The sequence below is a fragment of the Capsicum annuum genome, chromosome 1, assembly GCF_002878395.1.
Source record: "Capsicum annuum cultivar UCD-10X-F1 chromosome 1, UCD10Xv1.1, whole genome shotgun sequence".
In the NCBI taxonomy this organism is placed as follows: Eukaryota; Viridiplantae; Streptophyta; class Magnoliopsida; order Solanales; family Solanaceae; genus Capsicum; species Capsicum annuum.
In genome coordinates, this window is record NC_061111.1 from 1558464 (window position 1) to 1570564 (window position 12101).

The 12101-nt window shown below is 37.3% G+C and overlaps 1 protein-coding gene across 1 annotated transcript; it reads right to left on the reverse strand.

Annotated features, from left to right (window-relative positions):
* Positions 1–3939: 3939 nt before the first annotated feature.
* Positions 3940–11549, reverse strand: LOC107864193 (probable inactive ATP-dependent zinc metalloprotease FTSHI 1, chloroplastic). The gene is made up of 15 exons (XM_016710493.2): positions 10690–11549; positions 10161–10245; positions 9069–9497; positions 8932–8985; positions 8763–8828; positions 8530–8625; positions 8321–8449; positions 8191–8243; positions 7675–7870; positions 6913–7027; positions 6396–6670; positions 5172–5255; positions 4971–5083; positions 4648–4897; positions 3940–4393 (listed from the first exon to the last, which is right to left on the reverse strand). Exons 1-15 carry the CDS (start codon positions 11403–11405, stop codon positions 4217–4219), a joined length of 2838 nt encoding a protein of 945 aa, XP_016565979.2. The 5' UTR covers positions 11406–11549; the 3' UTR covers positions 3940–4216.
* Between the last annotated feature and the right edge of the window lie 552 nt (positions 11550–12101).

The following is a 12101-nucleotide window of genomic DNA, read 5'->3' on the forward strand; positions in this document are numbered from 1 at the left end:
AACTGCCCTTAACAATTTTCGGGTTAAAAATTATTCCTCCTAATGAAATTACGAGATGACATACATGAAATTTTAATTAAATAGGTGATGCTAATTTATTAGTTCACATGGCCCAACTATTTTTTCATACCTGACCAACAATAATAATATACCTAATGTAAATTCCACAAGTGAAATTTGAGAAGGATAGTGTGTATGGAAACGGTAACAGAGAGGTTGTTTTCGATAGACCTTTGGCGCCAAAATTTAATACTAAACAAGGCATGACAAAACATTCTGGAAAAGAAACTATAACTACAATAAAATCATATGATTAGTTTTTTTTTTTTTTTGAAACTTCAGGAAAACCCGCGGCCACTACAACCTCTACCATAGTCTCTGCCCTTCAGGTGAGCACTCTGTGTTGAATACTTTGTGTGCACTCACTGTCACTGTGCAATCGCTCGTAAACCAAGGAGATGTAAACTGCACAAGGTAAACCCTGTACAACAAGCTAGATTGAGAAGGCATTAGGGGGATCAATACCGCAACCTTCCCTTTGAAATATAGGTAAATTGAAAACCACATCTAATTTGCACTACCAAAATTGGCTCTTCTCTACTACTCAACTATGTAAAAGAGAATCTAATCTAACTTCTTCTCTTCCTCTTTAGAGGTTGAAATTTAAGAACAGGAAGTGTAAAAAACAGTATCAATTGTTTTAAGAAAATGAAATTTTTTCTACGATAAATCGATATATCAATTGTTTAGTATCACTCACGGGCAAGAAAAAGTATGCCTGCAGAACCTTGATCACGACATTGAAGAGCATAGTAAGGAGAGACACTTGTAGACACATAATTTTGTCTCTCCCCGAAAATATTCTTACTATTTTACCCTCGTCTTAGTGTGTGCCCTCACCCGTGTGATAACCCCTTCACAAAAAGACAAAAATAACAATTCCTAACTAATTTTATCTTATTCTAACAACCTCTCCCTATTAAAAATGACACATCACCATCACCATCCTAACTACCCATGTGATCCCCCCTTTTTCTTATCCACAAAGAAAGAATATATGGGAACCCACCAAAATTCTCACATGATAACAAATCCATGCCCATTATAAAAGAAAAATTCTAAGAGGGAAAATGGGGGCTCATTTGTTTATCATCATCTTCTCCACAATAACAACAATCACAAAATAATCTTCCTCACAAGAACTACAACAACAACAACAAAAAAAGGGCGTCGGTGAACAATAACCGGTGAACAGTACCAGTGAACAATACCGGTGAACAGTAACGACGTGAAAAGTGACGGTGAACGGGTCATTATTTGTCGAGTTGGATTGTTGGTGTTAAGGTTCTGCTCGAGGTTTCCGAGTGCGGACTCTCTTTATTCGAATAACATTGAGTTTGAAAGTTTCAAATTTAAGGTCCAATTCTTTCTTCTCTTTCATTTAATTCTTATGTGATTGTGATTGCGTGTGATTCGATACCGTGGTTTGTTTGTTGATGTGAATTGTTGGTGACATTTGGGTGTGTGATGTGCTAAGCATGATTGGTGAATTTTCATTATTCTCGATTGGTGGATTGTGTATTGAAATGGGTTAATCACGTGGTTGAGAATGAATTAGGGTGGGGATTAAAAATGGAGGAAAATGAATATTGATTAATTTTGACGTATTGATAATGTTGAACATGAAAGAATTGTGATACGTTGAACTTGGTAGGCAAACGTAGGTCGGGTAGGCAAATTTAGGAATAACGATTTGTTGGAGTGTTTGAATATATGCGTGAATGGTACTTTCTACTTTATTGCACGGAAAGTTTAAATTGTACTCATTTGTTCGGGGAATGCCCCGAAGGATTTGTATTGATTTATCCGGGGAATGCCCCGAAGTAGCATGTACGCAAAGGAGGCTCGTGATCAAGGCCCGGAACGTCGGGTGGAGTTTAGTTTAGGATTAATTTAGAATAGAATAAGTTTTATATTTCAGCACCTCTTTTATTTTGGATTGTATAATTTGGACTGAATATTATTTTGGTTTATTTTGAATTTTGTGTGATTTGTTTGTTTGCTTGTTTTGTGTGTTTATGTGGTTTGTACATTTATAATGTCAAATTAGCCGATACGCTCCACCAAGCGATCGTTGTCGAACCACGGGATCGAGGGGTGCCTAACACCTTCCCCTCGGTCAACAGAATTCCTTAGCCGAAATCTCTGTTTACGGATCAATTTTTAGAGTCAAACCGTTTCGAAAATAATTTTTCAAAGGTGACTTGGCACACCAGATTATGCCAAGTGGCGACTCTGAATAAGAAAAAATAATGTAAATAATCCTTTTTTTTTCGAAACAAATTTTTTTCATTTTTGTCACCTTAATAATAAAACCCTTTCAAAACTAAAATACGATCTTTTGGATGTTGAAAAAGGGGTGTGACAGCTCTGACGACTCTGCTGGGGATCGAACTCAAAATCTCTGATTTATTTTTTGGAGTCGTATCGGCGTTGTTTGGCATTATGGGTGTATAAACATTGTTTGTGATTATTGTTTGTGTTATTGTTATCACTGTTGTGCATTTCTGTGCTCTTTGTTTACAGTTTTTTTATGTGTTACCGCTTTATATCTGGCATCATTTGCATAACCCAAGTCAATTCTTTCTGCAATAAGTCCCGGAGTGCACGTCGTGCGCACGAACTCTAGTTGAGTCACCCTTATTTTAAGGGGGGAGCCGTTGGATGTATGGAGTAGGTGGAAAGCAAAGTAGCCACTATCGACCATATGCTCCCCCGGACGGCCTTGTTAGTAAACCACAACGTAGGTCAGCCTTTAGGTCATTCTTATGTGCATTATATTGAGACCTAGCGGGGCCCACACGGTTCTTTGTAAGAGACTCACCTTTAAAACATCCCCATATGCTAAATGTTGCATCTTTTAGGGTAATGTGGTCATTTGACGGACTGATTCGGGGAAAACATGTGTTAAAAGTAAGGTGTGCTTGAAAAAAAAGAGAAAAAAAAAGAAGAGAAAAGGTGAATCAAAGAAGAGTTTCGTAGTTTTTAGGTTCTTTATGGCTTTTGTTTTCCACGATTCAAAAATTCAAAAAAAAAATCAAAAAGATTTTCCTTTTATTTCCTTTAGCAAGCTTTCACAATTCGAAAACTCCAAAAAAAATTTTTTTAGGGGTTTTTTATAAAAGAAAAATTCAAACCCTTAGTTTAGTTTATCTAGGGAATGCCCCGAAGTAGCATGTACGCAAAGGAGGCTCGTGATCAAGGCCCGAAACGTCGGGTGGAGTTTAGTTTAGGATTAGTTTAGAATAGAATAATTTTTATATTTCAGCACCTCTTTTATTTTGGATTGTATAATTTGGACTGAACATTATTTTGGTTTATTTTGAATTTTGTGTGATTTGTTTGTTTGCTTGTTTTGTGTGTTTATGTGGTTTGTACATTTGTAATGTCAAATTAGCCGATACGCTCTACCAAGCGACCGTGGTCGAACCACGGAATCGAGGGGTGCCTAACACCTTCCCCTCGGTCAACAGAATTCCTTAGCAGGAATCTCTGTTCGCGGATCAGTTTTTAGAGTCAAACCGTTTCAAAAAGGATTTTTCAAATGTGACTTGGCACACCGGATTATGTCAAGTGGCGACTCTGAATAAGAAAAAATAATGTAAATAATCCTTTTTTTTTAAACAAATTTTTTTCATTTTTATCACCTTAATAATAAAACCCTTTCAAAACTAAAATACGATCTTTTGGATGTTGAAAAAGGGATGTGACAACACTCAACACGTTTTAAGCTTGCTTTAAGGTTTAAACACGCCTTTTACAACACTGCAAAATAGTAACTTCTTTTTACTCATCAATCAAACAAAATTATCCTTCAGAACCATTTAATTCTTTTCAAATGTCACTATTATAGTCAAATTACATGATCTTTGACAAACATTTTAACATGCATGTATTGTTTCATCATATTGATATGAGAAAAATTACAGTATCCATTATACGCTAACTTTAAAAATTAATCAAATCAACTCTCAAGAAGCTAAACGTGACAACTATTACCTTTTTTGCTGCAATAGGAACAATTTTAACAAAATTTCTACTGATGTGGATACACTTTTAAGCATCTCTCTATTTTCAGACAATTCCCGCTATAACATTCTTGTTCTGAATGCACCGCAATATCCCTCCTCGTACTGGATCAAGCAATTCTGTTTTTTCATGAACTAGACAGACTGTACTCAATGTTATCATGCTGTTCTTGCCTTTCATCAACAAATGGAAGACTCCCTGGATCTTTCTCCTCAAGCAGGAGACTTGTGGGTGTATTTGGTGGATAGTGGCTAAGGATTGAGTCGATCTCGTCTCCACTGATCTCTGTCCGATTCAGAAGAACCTAGAACAAACATGCACAAGAATCAAGAATCAATGATCTACACACCTATTTGGACCCAAGTAGCTTTTAATCTCAGCGCAATTGGTGAAACCTTTTTCTTAATAAGAAGCACAACAAACATGAAGTTTATTTAATGTTTCTGAACTTGGCGAGTTATGTTTAATGGTCTGCAAAGCAGAGGTACCCCCTAAGTTAAGGATAGATAAGTTCGAAAACAAGTTTATAAGATACTTATTCAATGTGTCAAGAACTACCTTCACTGTTTTGAGCAAGGCGGTATCGTGCTGCCTCAGCAGAGCAATTGTCTTGTTGTACATCTCGCGTATGAGCTCTTCTGTCTTCTTAGCAACGTCGTCATCCAAATTAAAGTTGATCGGTGGCTCAATTAAGTCATAATCATCATATAGAGATCCTCCAAAGTCAAGACGTGGACCAACAAACCTCACTTTCTTTACCCAGGGGGAAGGTTCTCCGTGTATAGCCATTGGGGTTTTCATATTCCATCTGTTCAGGGACAAGAGTCACAGCTCTGGCGGATACTGCAACGCCAACTAAATTATAACTAATGAGTACGTACATTGTGATTATCTTACGAGCAAGCCAGGATGCATCAGCAAGGTAGCTTACAGACGCTGTTGAAGAATTACGTCCATAAATGACTTCTTCAGCGGCTCTCCCTCCAAGAAATACCTTTTTCAAAGATGCACATAACCATTAGCTTTGCATGTACGAAGAAAAAGAGCAAGAGGATATGAGCACGTGACTTCAAAATTAGTACCTGAAGACGGTGAAGTAACCGCGGTAGCCGCTCAAACATGTATGACTCATCATCAAGACGGTGAAACACAACTTGAGACAGGGTCTGCACGCACGTCACTTTTGAATTTTCAGTAATCACAGGAAACAATTAACATGTTGTGATGAATTCTCCAGTAAAGATGTACACAAAACACAATCAGTATGTGTTCAAGTATGTTATTAATTGGACCTTGGGTCTAACTCAACCTCAAAAGCTAACCCAAGAAGCGAGCACCATCCAAGACCATGTATGGAGACTTGGTTCACATAAAGAGATTACTATAGCCCATACACTTACCCAGTGTGTGATGTAACACCCTCCAACATGCTCAGAACTGGACATTTAGAGTGTCAAGACAATAACATTGGGTCTAACTCTGCCCTAAAAGCTAGCTCAAGTGGCGAGGATTGTCCAAGAGACAAAGATCTTATAAGGAGATCAACAGTCCATACCTAAGGGATACGGGATTCTAATGTTGTTAAAGCCCAGGAATATAGTACTTAATGAACTAATATAGAAGGCAGGCAAGGTATACATGAAATATAGTTTTGGTCACAAGAGAAAAACTAATACTGCCAATGTTCTTGTTTGTGACACACTTTCATGCTTAGTCCGTTCCAAACAGAATGACGCAAAATGACTTTATACTTATCGTTTACTACTAATGAGAAGTTTTCATAACCATGCAACTGGTATGGCATGTTTAAGGCAATATTAGCAAAGGCTCATGTTAGCGTGCTCAAGACTTGAAGCTCAGAAAAGCTCAAGGGAGGTGCTTTCCGTCGCTTAAGCTGCTTCAGCGTCAGCAAGGCACTAAGGAATGCACCTCACTGCCCATGAGTTCTATCTTAAACCAAGCACTACTAAACAATAATATAATCGGCAAAGAGATGTATTAATTGTTAAGGAAACATTATAAATGAATTTGTTACTTTTTTTCTTGCATACATTTTTCCTTCATCGTGCCTTGTTTAATTACTTGCCCACACTTTGAATGTGCTTTGAGCTTAAATCCCAATGAACCTGGAGCGTTTTTGAAAGCTTTTCGCCTTTGATAACACTGATTTAAGGCCGAAAGTTTCAAAAGTTTTATAGCCATATAAATGTTATGACGTGATAACGCTCACGTGAATGGAGGGAGTAATAAATCAGATCCCAAAAAGATGACGTTCAAAGATGAAGCAACTAGGGAACAAATCAAACCTTGCCACGTGGATTGATAGATATTCGGTCACAACGCTCAACTTCTGCATTCTCATATTGCCTCAAAAGATGAGAAGTCATTGCAGTCCCCACCTCGGTAATCGCTCGACGACACTGCCCCTGATGACCCAACTCAATCCCAACCCGTCTAGGTCCTACTGTAAGTCGGTCAACTGCATCATCCATATCCGACTGAAGAATTGAGTTATGCCCTCTCCTGACTGCTACTAGAGCAGCCTCCTGGAGAAGCTGAGCCAGCTTTGCACCTGACCATCCTGAATTGCAAGACCACCATTTAGCAGACCAGGAGCAGGAAGTAAAAATTTAAACTGAAACCAATATAATGCAAAAAATTATGGATGAACTATGGCAGTAACCCTCATCTTCCACTGGCGACAGGGACTATTGCAGCTCCAGAGTCAAGCAAGTGTAATTTTTTCGAGTCATGGGAGCAAAACATGTGACTAGTAGCCTGAAGATGATCTCTTATGAACCGAAAGGAAGTAAAGTTGAATACCAGGTAAATTTTGGGCATAACTAGCCAAATCAACAGTATCCGATAATTTAACTTTCCGTGCATGTACTTTCAAAATGTCCAATCTTCCTTTTGCATTGGGAGGCCGAATTCTTATCTGAAAGAGAGAAATGTATGTAACAAGCGTGAAATATGGTGTTCCAGAAAGAAGTGAGGAATAAAGATCAGATAGCTACTATAAGCAATTTGACACTTCTTAGTTCAGAGCACCTTTATTTAAGGTATTTTGTTCAGGATACTTATTCTCTATAGAATCTACCAATATTAACAGCATGTTGACAAGTCGCCTGAAACGAAAAATGATTCCTATCTTGAAAGTCAAAACATGTTTTGCCCATAAACAACCACCTATTAGGATTTAAAAGCCCAAAAAAAGATTTACACCCCCCCCCCCCCCCCCCCAAAAAAAAAAAAAAGAAAAAAAACCAAGGACTTTGTAAAAGAATTTTGCGGCACACTAGGCATCACATAAAATAACATACTGTATTTCAGTTTGATGTTGAATCATAACACTTTGATTTTTTTTTTGACTAGCTTTTATCATGTTCCTTTTTATCCAGCATATAGAAGCGCCTATACAGAAAGAATCAATAAGTCGAGGAATCATGATAGTAGCCTTATATAAACATGGAAAATGTTTATACCTCCTCCAACCAACACGCGCGCACACAGAACCATGAATAGAGTGATTCAAGTCATGAGGAGCTCAGTTGATAAAGAATTTAATTCAATAGAAGAACAAACCTTGCGATCAAATCTACCAGGACGAAGAAGGGCAGGATCTAACAAATCCCTTCGATTTGTGGCCCCCAAGAATATAACGCCTTTCCCAGTATCAAATCCATCTAGCTCGATCAACAACTGGTTTAGAGTAGTTTCTCTTTCTTGAGTTGCCGCATTATAGAGGTGGTCAGTTGATTCACTTAATATCCCTTGACGCCTGTTTATTAAGAATAATAATTTTGAGAGACTATAACCACTTCACACGTCTACAGGTCATTTATGAACGTCAAAGTTATTTCTTTCACAATTAAAAAGAATATCTAGATGGCCACACACTGAACACATTAGCGATGTCCACAACATGACATTAGTACCTTTAGGTTCAAAAGGCCATTTCAATAGTTCTACCACTAGCTAAAAAGAGGTTATGATAGGAGAAACACCCAGATGCTTCAGCTCCAAATTTCCCTTTGTACTAAGCTAAACCAGTAAAAGATACGCACATTCACCCTTATTCGTATAGACAAATATCCATACCTGGTTGCGAGTGCATCAATTTCGTCAATGAAGATAACTGATGGTTTATTCACCTGAGACAAGAATCAACGCATTCTTCAAAACATAAAAAGGGAAGTTGCATGGTTCATTGACTACGTATTATACTCACCTTGGCTCTCTTGAACAAATCTCTAATACGAGCAGAACCAACACCAACTAGAACTTCCACAAATTCAGAACCAGCCATTTGGTAAAAAGGAACACCAGCTTCACCAGCTATAGCCTTGGCAACCAGGGTCTGAGAAAAGCGTCATGTAGGATTTTAGTGAAGGCCCTTTTTTTAGAGATCTCAACTAAGGTCTGAAATGAACAACAAACCTTGCCACATCCAGGAGGTCCCTCCAGAAGAACTCCATGTGGGGGCTTGATCCCCATTTTATCAAATAGTTCAGGATTCTTCAGGTATCTCACTAACTAGCCAGCAAAAATAGGCAGGAATTAGAAGCATTTTAATCTAAACACTGTGACTGAGGGACACGCTTTCACACATTATAATGGAAAAGAATAATACACAAGAAGGAAGTATTATATATGGTGTAAAACGTTGTTACCTCTTGAAGTTCTTCCACTGCTTCCTCAATCCCAGCTACATCATTAAATGTGACTCCAGTTGAACCCTGAACAAAAACTTCTTACTTAGAGACAAAATGTTGGTCATAATCTACAAAAGAAAAGTTGCGAATGTCCGTGACCAGAGAAAGTGAGAAACTGGAAACTCACATCAACACGTGCTTGTGGCTTGGACTGGGAGAATTCTATCCCTTGCCATATGTCCTGAATGAAGCACAGAGCATCTTAAATTTGCAAGAAGAAAATATTGATAAACTGATAATTCCAGGATAGGGAGTATTACTCACCCACTTTCGGAAGTTCTTAGGTCTTCGTGAAAGAGTGAATCGGACAAGAAGGACCATAGTTACAAAAACAAGCATGATTGGTTTCAGCATCTCAATACTTGCAGAGACACCACCAAAAGTGTACAGTTCATACAACTTAAGGCCTCCATCAGCAAAAGCATCAGCAACCTTATCCCATACTCTTTCTAGGATACCAAAGATGATACCAAAGAATAGCTTAAGAAATGGTTTGGCCACAGGCCACACGACATACACAGTCACGGCAAAAACAAAGCTTGTCACAGCAAACACAGCTGAAGCCAAGAAAGCACCCACAATCACTGCAGCAGCAGTCATTACAGCAGTCAGCATTGCAAGTTCTACAACTACTCTGCTTGATATCTTCGATGCAGCTGGATTAGGACACTCTGGTAATTTACCCACCCAAGACTGCAATAGGATCACTCTGTAAGAGGTAAAGGAAAAAGAAAGACTGGTTTTCCAACGTACTTGAAAAGTCAAAGAGTTTTCACCCTGTTATTGGTAAGCCACATCTTTATCCCACCAAACTTAGGTTCTACAGTCTTGACAATTGGATTACTAGAGAAAGCACCTATTTCTTCAAGGTTCAAGCAACTACGACGTCAGTCTTAAGCTAAAAAGAAGAGATGAAACAACCTTACACTAATGGATTTGAGAACCTTTTCATATATTTTAATTACTCTTTTCCCTTGTGATAGAGGCAACCACAGAAGAACAAGATATTGATTTCTCTGACACGTATGGAAATTTGATCTTAAAGAAATGACATATTTGATTTACTGAATCTGTGCTCCTCTTTCTGAGCATAATATAATTAGATTCAAAGACAATTTTACTATCACTTTTTAGGCTGTCAGCTAACATTTAGATGCTGCAACACTTATGCGCAACGAATATCAGCACAACAATATACTTAATGCAAAAGAAAGGAAAATAAAATAAAAAATCATCCCACTGGACTGCATATAAATGAATCAACAGTCTTTGTTAAACTCATTTATTGCTCAAGTTCTTCAATGAAGTTATAGTCATAATGCATTATTAAAGAAAGCACCAAGCAAAGTGAAATACCATCATTTGCTTCTCGACTTCATACCGCGGCCCCGTGTACTCTTCCAATAGAGTCTGAGCTTGATTTTGATCCAGCTTCATTGCCCTGATTGATATCAGTAACACTAGAGAATGATCGCATAAACATAAGAATCTACAATTATAACAACAACAAGATACCCATCTAGTCCCACCAAGTGGAATCTGAGGAGGGTAGAGCATACACAAACCTTACCCCTACCTTGGAGGTAGAGAGGTTGTTTCTGATAGATCCTCAGCTAAAGGTAAAAACAGTCCAAGCAGTACAGGAAAAGAAATAACGGCAATGAAGAAGCCACAGCAAAAAACTATAGACAACCTGACAAATCATCCTAAACAATAATCTCAACAAGATGTACGATAAACAAGTACAAAAAGCAGTAACCAAACTCAAAGGACAAGAAACTACAAGGTAATACCATGACTAATAGTACAGCTAATAATGAAAGAAATTAACCAGTTCATAACAATCTATGATAGTAAAAGTACTCAACCAGTTTATGACACTAACCATTTAGTTCTCTGCAAGCTCTTCTCTCCAGGCATTTCCTTCAACTCAACAACAAAATCTCTAAATCCAAACCCCAAATAAGCTCCACTATCCTCTTTAAAAATCAACAACTTTATCTTATCATATTTCAGATACTTCTTAAAATCCTCCAAGGTCATCTTAGGCAAATCCTCAACATTTTTCTCAAATTCCTCTTCTTCAGATAAACTAGCACCAAAAATTTGCTCAGGTACATATAACTTCCCTTTATACTCCCTCAATATATCCTTCAAGAAAACATCCCCTTTTACTAAACTACCCTCATCACTTCCATTCTTCACCATTCCTTTAATATTCAACTTTTTTAGTATCTCCAAAACCCCACTACCTAAACCCTTCTTACCCAAATCTTGTTTTTCCTTTAAGGTATAAAGTTTATTCCCAATTAGATACTTGGGTTCCACTTGGCTAGGGTTTTCTTTCAAAACCCTAGTAATAAAATCTTCATTATTGCTTTCCTTTTCTTCAGTGGGCTTAAGAATTGACTTCCATTTTCCAAGAATTGCATATGGGCATTGATAAAAATGTGATCTTTTTCTGAAATTTGAATGAAAAGTTGAATTCTTGAAACTTTTTTGATATGGATATTTGGTTATGAAGGAACTTTGTAGTTGAATTTTAGGGTTTTGATGAATGGATTTTACTGATATACAATTACTAGCTGTTGCTAAATACATGTTTACTCAAGTGAGAATTCATTAACTGTTGAGCATTTTAATGAAGAAAAATTGGAGCTTTGTTTGCTCTGCAATTTGTTCTTGGGAGTGAATGAAGAAAGCTTCACAAGAGAGAAAAGTGAAACCAGTTTATCAGAATCCGAATTGTCAAACGGATGACCCGATGACCCGTATTGCATTTAGGGGTGTTTGGCGAGAGGGATAAGGGGTAACTAATTTCAAAATTAATTTTAAGTTGAACTTATTCCATATTTGATTGGGATAAAATTTATGGGATAATATTTTGAAATTATATTGCTATTTTTATAACTTCTAGAGAATGGTATAACTAATTTGGAGATAGCTAATTTTAGGATTAGTAATTCTGGGATAACTTGTTTCCACCGAACGGCCCCTTTGCCGTTTATGTCGTATGGAATTAAATCGTTGCGGGGCGTTTGGAAACAAATTGTCCTGAAAAATCCCACAAGGATTATAGTGAAAAGATAAGCACGTTTTTTATTCTGAACAAGAAGTTTTGGGTTAGAATCTCTTTGAGTATCTCTTTGAGTATGTTAAACAAAGTAATCGATTGAAAACGATAAAAAAGACGATAATAACAATAAGTTGAGAAAAAATAAAAGAGACACAAATTTAATGTGGTTCAGTCAACTTGACCTACGTCCACAATCAAAAGGAGGAGTAACTTTACTAAAC

What these genes read in the sequence shown, in the direction of transcription:
- LOC107864193 (XM_016710493.2), bottom strand. Translation starts at nt 11,405, where the DNA reads ATGTATTTAGCAACAGCTAGTAATTGTATATCAGTAAAATCCATTCAT. An exon ending in CTAAGAACTTCCGAAAGTGG is followed by an intron (nt 8,986 to 9,068) that starts GTGAGTAATACT and finishes TGCTTCATTCAG; the next exon opens with GACATATGGCAAGGGATAGA. An exon ending in AGCCACAAGCACGTGTTGAT is followed by an intron (nt 8,829 to 8,931) that starts GTGAGTTTCCAG and finishes GTTTTTGTTCAG; the next exon opens with GGTTCAACTGGAGTCACATT.